This window comes from Polypterus senegalus, chromosome 3, assembly GCF_016835505.1.
Source record: "Polypterus senegalus isolate Bchr_013 chromosome 3, ASM1683550v1, whole genome shotgun sequence".
Classification (NCBI taxonomy): Eukaryota; Metazoa; Chordata; class Cladistia; order Polypteriformes; family Polypteridae; genus Polypterus; species Polypterus senegalus.
Genome location: NC_053156.1, coordinates 141,055,736 through 141,067,936, shown reverse-complemented (window position 1 = coordinate 141,067,936; position 12,201 = coordinate 141,055,736). Strand labels below are relative to the sequence as shown.

Genomic DNA, 12,201 nt, shown 5'->3' with positions numbered 1-12,201 from the left:
TCCACATCCAGCCCATAAACAACAATTTTTTTTAAACCCCTTCTTTAGTCGATATAAATTGGAAGGCTAGATCACAGCCCGAGTTCTGCAGTAGCTTGTGCGTCTGATCGTGTGTGCAGGATGACCAGTGTGTTAGAAGAAAAGAGATCTCAGACTGGCCGCCCTGTATGCCATAGGGAGGATATATGATTTACTAAACGTTTAAAAACATTTTTTTTTAATGCAACGCGATCTACCTGCACTACCTTTGCAATCGTGATCGACGTCTTGTGCACCCCTGCACTAGATAATATGATTATTAATAATTAGAAACATTAATTGATTCAAAATATTTTTTATATATGTATATATACACACACACATACAGTCATATGAAAAAGTTTTGGGAACCCCTCACTGACTGCATAATAATTTACTCTACTTCAATCAAAAAAGATAAAAGTGGTATGTCTTTCATTTACTAGGAACATCTGAGTATTGGGATGTTTTCTGAAAAAACGATTTTTAGTGAAGCAGCATTTAGTTGTATGAAATTAAATCAAATGTGAAAAACTGGCTATGCAAAAATGTGGGTCCCCTTGTAATTTTGCTGATTAGAATGCATGTAACTGCTCAATACTGATTACTTGCAACACCAAATTGATTGGATTAGCTCGTTAAGCCTTGAACGTCATAGACAGGTGTGTCCAATCATGAGAAAAGATATTTAAGGTGGTCAATTGGAAGTTGTGCTTCCTTTTGACTCTCCTCTGAAGAGTAACAGCATGGGATCCTCAAAGCAACTCTCAAAAGATCTGAAAACAAAGATTGTTTCGTATCATGGTTTAGGGGAAGGCTACAAAAAGATATCTCGGAGGTTTAAACTGTCAGTTTCCACTGTAAGGAATGTAACCAGGAAATGGAAGGCCACAGGCACATTTGCTGTTAAATTCAGGTCTGGCAGGCCAAGAAAAATACAGGAGCGGCATATGCACAGGATTGTGAGAATGGCTACAGACAACCTACAGATCACCTCCAAAGACCTGCAAGAACAGATGGTGTACCTGTACATCGTTCTACAATTCAGTGCAATTTGAACAAAGAACATCTGTATGGCAGGGTGATGAGAAAGAAGCCCTTTCTGTACTCACACTACAAACAGAGTAACTTGTTGTATGCAAATGCTCATTTAGACAAGCCAGATTCATTTTGGAACAAAGTGCTTTGGACTGATGAGTCAAAAATTAAGTTATCTGGTCATAACAAAAAGCGCTTTGCATGGTTGAAGAAGAACACCGCATTCCAAGAAAAACACCTGCTACCTACTGTCAAATTTGGTGGAGGTTCCATCATGCTGTGGGGCTGTGTGGCTAGTTCAGGGACTGGGGCCCTTGTTAAAGTCGAGGGTCGGATGAATTCAACCCATTATCAACAAATTCTTCAGGATAATGTTTAAGTATCAGTCACAAAGTTGAAGTTATGCAGGGGCTGGATATTCCAACAAGACAATGACTGAAAACACAGTTTGAAATCTACAAAGGCATTCATGCAGAGGGAGTACAATGTTCTGGAATGTCCTTCACAGCCCCCTAACTTGAATATCATCGAAAATCTATGAGATCATTTGAACCAGGCTGTCCATACTCGGCAGCCATCAAATTGAACTAAACTGGAAATATTTTGTATGGAAGAATGGCCAAAAATACTTCCATCCAGAATCCAGACACTCATCAAAGGCTATAGGAGGCGCCTAGAGGCTGTTATATTTGCAAAAGGAGGCTCAACTAAGTGTTGATGTAATATCTCTGTTGGGGTGTCCAAATTTATTCACCTGTCTAATTTTGATATGATGCATATTGCATATTTTCTGTTAATCCAATAAACTTAATGTGACTTGTCAGGGATGCCAGGGGCAACGACCCGGCCGGGACGCCTTGAGGGACCGGAAGAGGGTCTACGCCTGCCCTGGATCATGTGGGGGCCGCCTTCCTGGTTGCTTTGGGGACCACGGGTAGAGGGCTTGGAAGCCCAACCCTGTAGGGACCCGTGGTCACTGCCAGGGGGCGCCCCAATACCTTGGGGACCCTGGACCTCAGCACTTCCACCACACCAGGAAGTGCTGGGGGGAAGAAGAAGGACACCGGAGAGCTTCCGGGAGAACAGCCGGCATTTCCGCCACACTGGGGCGTGTCCAGGGAGGAATGCCGGGGAACACCTGGAGCTCATCCGGGATGAGATAAAAGGGGCCGTCTCCCTTCATTCGAGGCTGGAGTCAGGTGGAGGCAGGACAAGGCAGGAGAAGAGAGAGTAGAGGTGGCCGAAAGAGGAAGGCATTGTGTGGCCAGGACTGTGTTTGGGGTTTGTGTGTGCACTGAACTTGTAAATATTAGTTGTAAATAAACGTGTGGTGGTGACGAACAACATGTCCACCTGCCTGTGTCTGGGCTGCGTCCACACACTGCTGAAATACTACTGTTTCCATATGGCATGTCAGATATTAAAAGGAAGTTGCTACTTTGACAGCTCAGCCAATGATAAACAAAAATCCAAAGAATTAAGAGGGGTTCCTAAACCTTTTCATATGGATGTGTGTATATATATATATATATATATATATATATATATATATATATATAGTGGATTATTGCCAGCCATTCATCCCGGCCAATACCCCCAGGCCGCCAGAGGGAGCCCTCCCTGTGACATGGAGATGCCCCGAATTCCAGCAGGGCATCATGGACTATGGAGTTTTCCTGTACAGCCCTGCTGGATAACGTCAGGGCTGCCAGGGGATACTGCAGGGAGGCACAGAGACATGTATTTTCCCTACAGCCCGGAAGTACGTCCCAGTCACATGGACAGAGGAAATGACGTGCTTCTGGGTTGAAGAAGAGGAGTTTTACCCGACCCGGAAGTGCTGGATAATCACATGGACTGAGGGTTCAGAAGCACTTCCGGGTGATGGACTATAAAGGACTCTAGGAAATTCCAGATGGACTAGCTGAGTCGGGAGGCAGGGTGACAACGCGTCTGGGAGAAGAGGATTGTTTATTGTATTGATTATTAGTGATTTATATGAGTATTGTGGTGTGTAGGGTGCTTTGTGCACTTTATTATTGTAATAAAAATAATTATTGGACTTTTACCTGGTGTCTGGCGTCTGGTCTGAGGGTTCAAGGGGACAGTGCCGCCTATCTGTCACTATATATATATATATATATATATATATATATATATATATATATATATATATATATATGTGTGTGTGTGTGTGTGTGTGTGTGTGTGTGTGTGTGCAATTAACAGTCTCATTAACATCATTGTGGAGTTTGTACACCTCAGGAAGTCTGTGTTGTATTGTTCAAGATACTCTGCTGTTTTCCAGCATCCTAAATGAAGACTTAAAGCTCTTCATTACACTGGTATATGTGAGTGTGCCCTGTAATGGCATACAATTCAGAGTTCAGCCTGTCTTTTGCCCAGTGCTGCCACTACACACATACACAAGATAAGAATGAAAAAAATGAATAAAATTTAAAAAAATAACACAGCTCATATTTAATATAATTAAAACTGATAACTGTGAGATTGCATCTTCTCACTACTTGGTTAAAGTTACATTCTGCACAAGGACTCATATTGGAAGCAAATTTAATATTGTTGACAAATAGTTGGAAAAATGAAACATGACGACTAGTCTACAATGAACGATTTAATATGTGCTTCAATGACTTCAGCCTGAAAATACAGGACAAAACAATTCAATAAAGCTGCAACTGTACTTGTATGCAGTGCCCAACTGAATGTGAATAAGTCACTCAAGCCCTAGGCCAACTACCTCAGAACATCAAATGGACGACGTCCTCTTAAAACAGACCTCCTTCATCAGAGCTAGACTCCATACAGCCAAAGCACTAATGTCACTCTGACACTCAGATGAACACACCAGCAGCGTACAGTACGTCTGTGCTTAGTGCAGGACACTTCAGTGTCCAGCTATTATCTTGCTCATTGGTGATTTCTACTTGAAATGTTTGAATCTTCTTATTAATAGCTTAAAAAATAAAAATATGTAACAGACACAATGTACATTATTTAAATACTGAATCTCCACATACATTGTATACAAAGGTTGAGAAAAAAATTTGTTTAAAGAAAAGAAACTAAAAACAACAAACATAACATTACCTGCAAATGCGGGCCGCATGGTGAAATCATGATCATCAACCCTGAGCAGTTGTTCAGTTTTTAATTTTCGGGTTTTGGTTAAATCCTGTGTCTTCTTTGACAGAGGACTGAAAAAAAACAAACAAAAGAAAAAAAAAATTAACTTCCTAAAAAAAAATATTTGTCAAAACAAAGCAAAAAAAAACATGAATTCTTTCTTTAACTGGAAACAAGAATAAGTCTGGCTGCAGTACGAGATGTACTTGTGGACCCCATGCACACCCGGAACCCGCATGTTCAGTTTACAGAAGGTAGCAACCATTATTCATGGTATCATAAACACTAGCAGTTACTTGTTTTGCTTATTATGTTTTAAGGCTTTCTACACTTTTAAAAGTAAAGACGTCAAAGTGGTTCTTAAGAGCAATGCCTTAGGGAAATCATTTTTGGTTCCCAAAAAATACACCCACGTGGAAGTTCCAGATAAAGCCTTCGTATATTTAGACCTGTAACAGGTTCCATAATCAGATGACAACAAATTTGCGAAATGCCATTGGGTTTTTGATTTTAAAGGGACTTGTGCTGCATTCAATGACAGGCTAAATTCAGGGTTGCTTAATCTGTTGCAGCCGGTTAGATTGCCTACTATACATTAAAGATTTCTGCTTTGTCCACATGTTAGAAACCTTTTCAAAGCCAAAAATAATTTTTATATGCAAAGAACCCTTCACAAAAATGAAATGGTTCTTTGTCATGCAATGTATCTATGAGGAACCACACCACCAGGTAAAATGCCATTATTTGTAATAGTGTATACTACAGCCATCCCTTTTGTGAAAAGCATTAGAGCAATGTCTCAATTGCTGGAAGACAGGAGCTGGAAGAAATTAATTAGTTCCAGTTTTATGTCACTGTACATTTTACAATTATCCAAAGACAAAAGCTCCAAACATTTTCTCAATTTATTTTCCGCAAAATAAAGCTGGCTTGTGTTGATTATTGATGGAAACAGAAGAAAATCTTAATTTGTAATCTAACCTAAAACATACAAAGCCGTCACTGATAAATACTGGACGCAATATCATTATAACTGAAAAGCGATCGGTAATACTGGAAGATGCAAGGACAGGTGGACTCAGTGTCGTCATGAAGGCACCACTCCATCCGGAGAGCATCAACCACGAAAAAAAACTGACCGTCGCGAGAAAAAACAATTGGAACTGAGAGATCAAACATATACATTGTTTTTAGAAGATTATTTACTAATAGTAGAACTCCTGTTTCCAATAAGGAATTAAAGAGCAGGTACGCCGTAAGTCTCAACAGCGCCAGAGCACTACGGTCGAATCCCGCGCTCGGCCTCTTTTATTCGGTCAGCGTGCGGCTCTGCGGGTGCTTTGGGATGCGCTGGCGTCCCGTCTGGGGTTGGTGCCGCATTTGCACCCGACGCTACAGCCATCACGATTAAGCACAGAGAACATAATAAATGGAAGGTAAAAACATAGCACAGTCGTTAAGAGCATGGGAAAGGCGCTATATAGATAAAATGGATTATTATAAATGTCAATGACTTGTCTAAATGTAATGCTGTAAAATGTTTCGGTTCCATTGCATCCCCTCATTACATTTTCGTGATGTACTTGTCCTGGTATGTATCCAACGACCACTACACAACGAGTGTCCTACGCGTTAAAAACTGGACGTTCAGGAGATTACCTACAGAAAGTTACTATGTATACCCGCGTAATGTACAGAAACTTCTAGACTTGAAATCGACGTTTTGGCATTTACTGTATTCATAAGTGGACCGACGACTGAACAAACTGAGGATGAAGAGGACGCCACTTAAGATGAAGTGCTAAGAAAGAAAGAAATAAGATGAAGTGCTAAGAAAGAAAGAAAGAAAGAAAGAAAGAAACACGCTCGGTACTCACGCTCCGTGCTTGTGGCTGTCCACGGCGCCAGTCCACCTCCGGACCCGGCTCGGTTGCTTCTTGCTGTCGGCTGTGACCAGCAGCAGCCACAGCGGCACGCAGAAGAGCTCGGCGCGGCACCGCATTATGAGTTTTGTGTGTACGGTCCGGAAAGTAGTATGTGAAGGCCGGTCAGTCCAGGTCCACACGAGTCTGAGCATCCGCACATCTTCTTCTTTTCTTCTTTTATTTTTTTAAAGCAGTGAACTCCCCGACCGGTGCAGCAGTCATTGCTAACCAAGAGGTCTTTGCCACTTGATTAAATAGTCGAGACTGATACGTTGGGCGATTCCAAGCAGCTTTATGCCGCTTGTTTTTTGATTGGTTTGCACATCCTACAGCTGCTGGTAGTGATACAGCTGACCCGTTGTCACCCAGCTTCCGCCTGCTTCACCGTTTGGGGGTGATTATTATTTCGGTGTGGAGATGTTTATATAATTTAGCCAAAGCTTTAAATAAATCACCTGTGCTGGGAGGGTGAGAGAAGGGGAGAGAGAGGAGGGGCGTTGAGACAGTGTGTGTGTGTCTCTGTGTGTGTCTGTGTGTGTGTGGACAAAGCTACTGCGTGCTTAACTAGGAAAAATTGTGAAGTTCTTTTTTTAAGTAAGTAAGTACAGACTTAATTAACGTACAATCTGCAGAGCTGTTACACGATGCAGGAGACACACAACCTCTCCAAGTCAGGCAGACATAACGTAAGCAAACTGCCAGAGCGTTCAAGTGAATCCAGTGTTTATTAAAAGCTAACGATTATATCAGAATTATCATTGAGAATGTAATTCAACACTCGCCCTCATGTATGTGTAAACCTTAGCACATTTGTTCAGGGCTGACAGGGCAGATTATCATTTCATCCTTGCCAGTCACCCTGGATACAGCGCAGGCAGGTAACTTAAGTTGCCATTCAGTGTCTCATTAAATACCGAATATCAAGGGGTGGCCACGGGTTCAAGTACTACCGGGCAGTAGCGCTTGAAGTAGAACTAAATTACTGGCGATACTGTGAAATTCTATCAAATAACTGGGGTTGAAGATTCACGAAGGAGTACCGGGAACGCTAAGAAAAGGCTCAGGGAAGGTGAAACGTACATCGCGATACAGTGACAGTCGATCGAAGTGCTGCTGCTGATCCCTCGTGAAAATAAGCGAAACTGAAGAACTGGTGGCGGTGATCAATTTGAAATTGAAAGTTACTGGTAACTACCGGCCCACATCAAGCCCTACCGGGAGTAACATTTTAACGTGTTACAGTTAAAATTATCATTGGAATGAACTAATAAAAGACATGGAGTAATACCTCCAGTGACATTTGTCACCCACGCTACAGTACCAGTTTCCAGATCTACCTGGGGAATTTCTAAGCCCCAAGATGTGCCCTTGGATCGTCTCCTGTTTGGCAGAGCCCACCTCTCTGAGAGAGGTGGCAGGTAGGCAATCTAACTATACTGTATATGCTCAGTCCAATTAAGCCAGTTTCTCTTGATCCAGATTTTACTCTCAGGTTCTCCTGCATTGCTAATGAGGGTGAGCCCAGCAACCTAGTGCAGGATCCTCAATTCAGCCACTTTTACTTAGAGTCTAGTTCGTAGGAGTCATTATCCAGAGCTCATCACCATACAGGCTAGTAAATCAAAAGCTTCATTCAAGGACCTAATGTAGCTCCTGCTACACTGTAAAAAAAATATCTATAGTTTAACAGTTAAATGACTGGACTTAAAAATTCTATCATCATTAATATTATATTGAATTGTTTCATTCAGTCCTTAATGGATATTACAATTATCTCTGTTCTAATTAATTTACATTTACGTAATTGCAGAGCTTGCATACCTGTATAAGACTAACAACATATTTTAATCATAAAAATAAAAGGTATTACAATAAGGAGGGTGGCGCTGCTGCCTCGCAGTTAGGAGACCATTCACTTCCCAGGTCCTCCCTGCGTGGAGTTCGCATGTTCTCCCTGTGTCTGCATGGGTTTCATCCGGGTACTCCGGTTTCCTCCCGCAGTCCAAAGACACGCAGGTTAGGTGCACTGGCGATTCTAAATTGTGCCTGGTGTGTTGGTTCCTTGCCCGGGATTTGTCCCTGCCTTGCGCTGGGATTGGCTCCCGTGACCCTGTGTTAGGATATAGCGGGTTGGAAAATGACTGACTGTTACTGTAAGGAAATAAGTTTTATATAATTAATGAAATAATTCATGAAAGCACAACATGTTGTCTGGTGGAGAATAGGTTAAACTGGCAATAGCTCTGTCAATTTATCAAAAACAGCCCACAATCAATCAGCATCCATAACCTCAAAAAAATCCTTCAGCACACACAGAAAACTTACTTTGCTAAAGATCTAAGTTTTTGTTTCCCACTGTGCAAATGTGTGGGGGTCATCAAGAACGATTTGCAGCATCGCCGCCAAGAGGCATTCCTTATGCAAATATACTAACTTTATGCATATTTAGAATTGTGTGCCGTTATGAGTTTACAACAATACAATTATTAATCAAATAGTCTTGCACATTAAAACAATGAATTGAAATTAACGGCTAAAGCATTGCTGGAATGTAAATTTCCCTGTTTAAAATCGTAGTTGTACCTGTTCATTGTATTACAGCTGTTTGCTCAGAAACTACAGTATATCGTTTATGTAATGTATTTTATGGATTTTGTTACAGTGCTCACCACTCTACTCCAGTACAACATTTGCAGAACTGCAGTGATTTATCGGTCAGTCTCACAGTCACGTCAGCCTTCAGTTTTGAACAAGACCCTGAGGTGGCTGGACTCTTCTGCTATCTGTGGGGAGAATAACACCATGTTTTGGAATGTGACAGTGTTATCAGGTTTGAAAGTGTTTTGAGAACAGATATTAGTGAAAAATTGTTGTAAGACACAGCAGTGCAAAAATAATACTCCTTAGATGGTTCTAAATACATTTTATATTTATCTGTTGTCATTAACAGATAGATAGATAGATAGATAGATAGATAGATAGATAGATAGATAGATAGATAGATAGATAGATAGATAGATAGATAGATAGATAGATAGGAATGTGCCCTATGTATCTACCTGTAGAAATTTTTATTATTCACAATTATTGTCAAAGATAAACTTTGAGTTACTAATGTGTTTTCTGACTTTGATTTTAATGTCTCAGTAAATCTGTTTCAACATACAACAGTGTGCTGCTAGCACATGCCAGCCCACGCTCAGGATAAAGGAGGGTTTATTAAATGCTTAAATCGTCACTGCAGATGAGAAAAAAAATTAGTCATAGTTCCACTTCTGAGAAAAGTGTATATCACAAACAGATGGACTCAATCAATTAGTCAGATAGCTGCAATCTGCTTAAAATCAGCCAAAGAATAACTAAGCATAACTTAAGACGTACAGGATTGTGTATTGCTGTTACAGGCGTAGGTGCATAAGGCACAGCACTTTCCAATAGGAGTAACACATGTGTGTTTAGCTCCAGCTTTAGCAACTTTGGTATAGGACTCCTGGATACATAGTTACGGTGTGATAAAAGTCAGTCAGTATCCAACCTGCTATATCCTAACACAGGGTCATATTTAGGAAACATTTTCTATTTTTTTACCTCATGAAATGTTTCTATGAAGTTTTATTATAGACAACATTTCTTGTAAATATTCTGTCTGAGTTTGACAACAGTTTGCCTTGTTCAGGACCATCTAGAACCTTGACAACAACATCTGGAAAGCTTCTAACTCTTGATAATGCAACATATAACTGACCGTGGCTGAATACTGGTTCTGGCAAGTAAATGGCAACTTTTTCTAAGGTTTGCTGTTCTGAGTCTTTCTCTTTTAGCGTTTTTCTGGCACTCATTTTCTTTTTCTTCAATCAATCTATTTGCTCGTATTTTTCTTTGTGTTTCAGCCTTTCTTTTGTTGATGTTTACTTGTTGAGTCTGACCGTTCTTCCAGGAGATGTTGCTTATATAGGATTTGATTGTCTGTGTCTTTTGTCCTACTTGACATGTCCTTTTTTTTTGGGTGGCATGTTGTTAGTAGATATGTCCGTAATATTTTTTTTTAATTAATTTATTTTACTCTGTAGCACTTTGAGATCATTCATATAAAGTGCAGTATAAATAAAATGTATTATTATTATTATTAATATTTTCTCTTACAGTAATACTGCCTTGTGTGTGTCTGTAATATGTGTCTGATGTAATGTGTGGCGTGCAGTTGATATTTGTGACTGTGGTGTCTCTCCAGCAAGTACTGTGCAGTTCTCCAGCAAGTATTTTAATCTGTGGTGGCATGCAGCTGATTATTTAATGTGTGGCGTCTCCCCAGCAACGGATTTTATGTGCGCGGTCGCGACTACCCAATCAGCACTCTCCCTAGCAATGGTGTCCTTAATTTGCTTATCATCCGCGGCCGTGGCTACGCCATTCACTGTGTGCCCAACTTCCAGTGTGTGTGCGTCCATGGTGTGCGGTGCGGCCCCGCGCATGCGCACTTCACCAGAAGACACACACACACACAGACACCTGGACGCAAACAGGGCTTTTATTAAAGAGGATTACAAAATTGCATTTCAAGACTTATGTTGTGCACACTGCTGTGTTACTTAAAAGATATTTAAATGACACCTCCTTCATAAAAATTTGCATGAGCTTTTCTTGAGATTGAGCTGAGGGTATATTTTGATGATGGCTTCCTTTTTATATCTGTAAGTATTCATGTGTAAGAAGTAGAAATAGACTTTGAATTTAGGAAACCATATACTCAGTGCATTCTTCTCATGCCCACTTCTCTAAAGACATGTTTGTTAGGTGTATTAGGTGAGGGGGTCCTGTGATGCACTGGCATCCTATCCAGTCCCGATTCCTACTTTGTACCCACCGTCCATTGCAGCCACCTGGGACCCTGATTTGACAAGCGGGCTTGATGTTGTTAAGATAGTTCACATGGTATTGTTGCCTGCTACCACCGTTTTGGTGAGTAGTGCACTCCTGTACTCTTCTCCCCACGTTGGGTTGTCTGTTTGGCACAGGTTAGCAAAAATTGTCCTTTGGCCTCTGGGAAAAGCCATTTGTACAATTCAAAAGGAATCTGAACAACTGCTCTGCTCGTTCAGCTCTTGGTAATGCCTCCAGGCAGTGGTCCTCTACTAACTGATAAGGTGCCAATGATACAAACACAATTAGAGCAAGAGAATGAATTAATTAATGGTCATTAAATTGGCAGTTGGGAAGAAAACGCCATAAACCGTCAATGTCCTGGCAAAATGGTGCCAGATGTCAATTGCACTTTAAATGTTTGTATTTTCCACTATCAACATAACATTGGATTTTCTTCCCACATTCGGCATCACCTGGCTTTGGCATCTTTAAAGGTGATTACTTGAACTGCTTTTACACTGATAATGTGGGTGGCACATTGGTGCAGGTTTTCTGCTCTTGCCCCATAGTTTCATGCAGGTTGGTTTGATTCCCATCCTGGGCACATCTGCATGGATTTTTACATGCTGTACTGCAAAATACGATTAGCAGTATGAATACATTACTCTTCTCAAGCTTGTTATTAATTAATGCTAAATTTGTTGCCTTATCGCTGTGTGCATTTAGACACTCTCATAAATTAAATTAGGCGCTTGGTTCAGTGTATTGCTGATAATAAGGTCATTCAGTAGACATAATAAAACACAGTCAAAATTTTAAAAAATTATTTGACTTTTATTATTTTTATGATAAGTTTTCTGTATACATTTTTTTTCTTTTGTTTGGGAGTTTTTACTCTGTATGTTTATTCTTATTCACCCATTTTTTAAAACCAAAAAAAGAGCCATTCCTGGCAGAAGAGGAACCAGCCCAGTATGGGACATCAGTAATTGCAGAGCACGCTGACTAATATCGGATATGTGTAGAGACACCCTGTCTAGAGATGCCTTTCACTGACTGGGTCCAGCACAAATGCACCTGCCTGAGTTATGGGAAATGCACTTTCCATTTATAGTAGTAGTGGTAGGAGGAGCCTCATAATACAGAAAATGTTTTTTTTGTATGTATAACCAACGTGACGCCAGTCTCTGCCAGGATGGGAAACAAGCAT

At 40.7% G+C, this 12,201-nt stretch overlaps 1 protein-coding gene across 1 annotated transcript in view; it reads right to left on the bottom strand.

Annotated features, from left to right (window-relative positions):
• LOC120525581 (gamma-aminobutyric acid receptor subunit rho-2-like) overlaps positions 1 to 6,607 on the bottom strand; it is a 100,111-nt gene extending 93,504 nt beyond the window's left edge. Inside the window, exons 1-2 of the mRNA XM_039747997.1 lie at positions 6,081 to 6,607; positions 4,168 to 4,274 (exon numbers count right to left, since the gene is read on the bottom strand). Coding sequence (XP_039603931.1) covers positions 4,168 to 4,274; positions 6,081 to 6,280 — 307 coding nt within the window. The 5' untranslated portion in view covers positions 6,281 to 6,607. The remainder of the gene's footprint in view (positions 1 to 4,167; positions 4,275 to 6,080) is intronic.
• Positions 6,608 to 12,201: the final 5,594 nt, after the last annotated feature.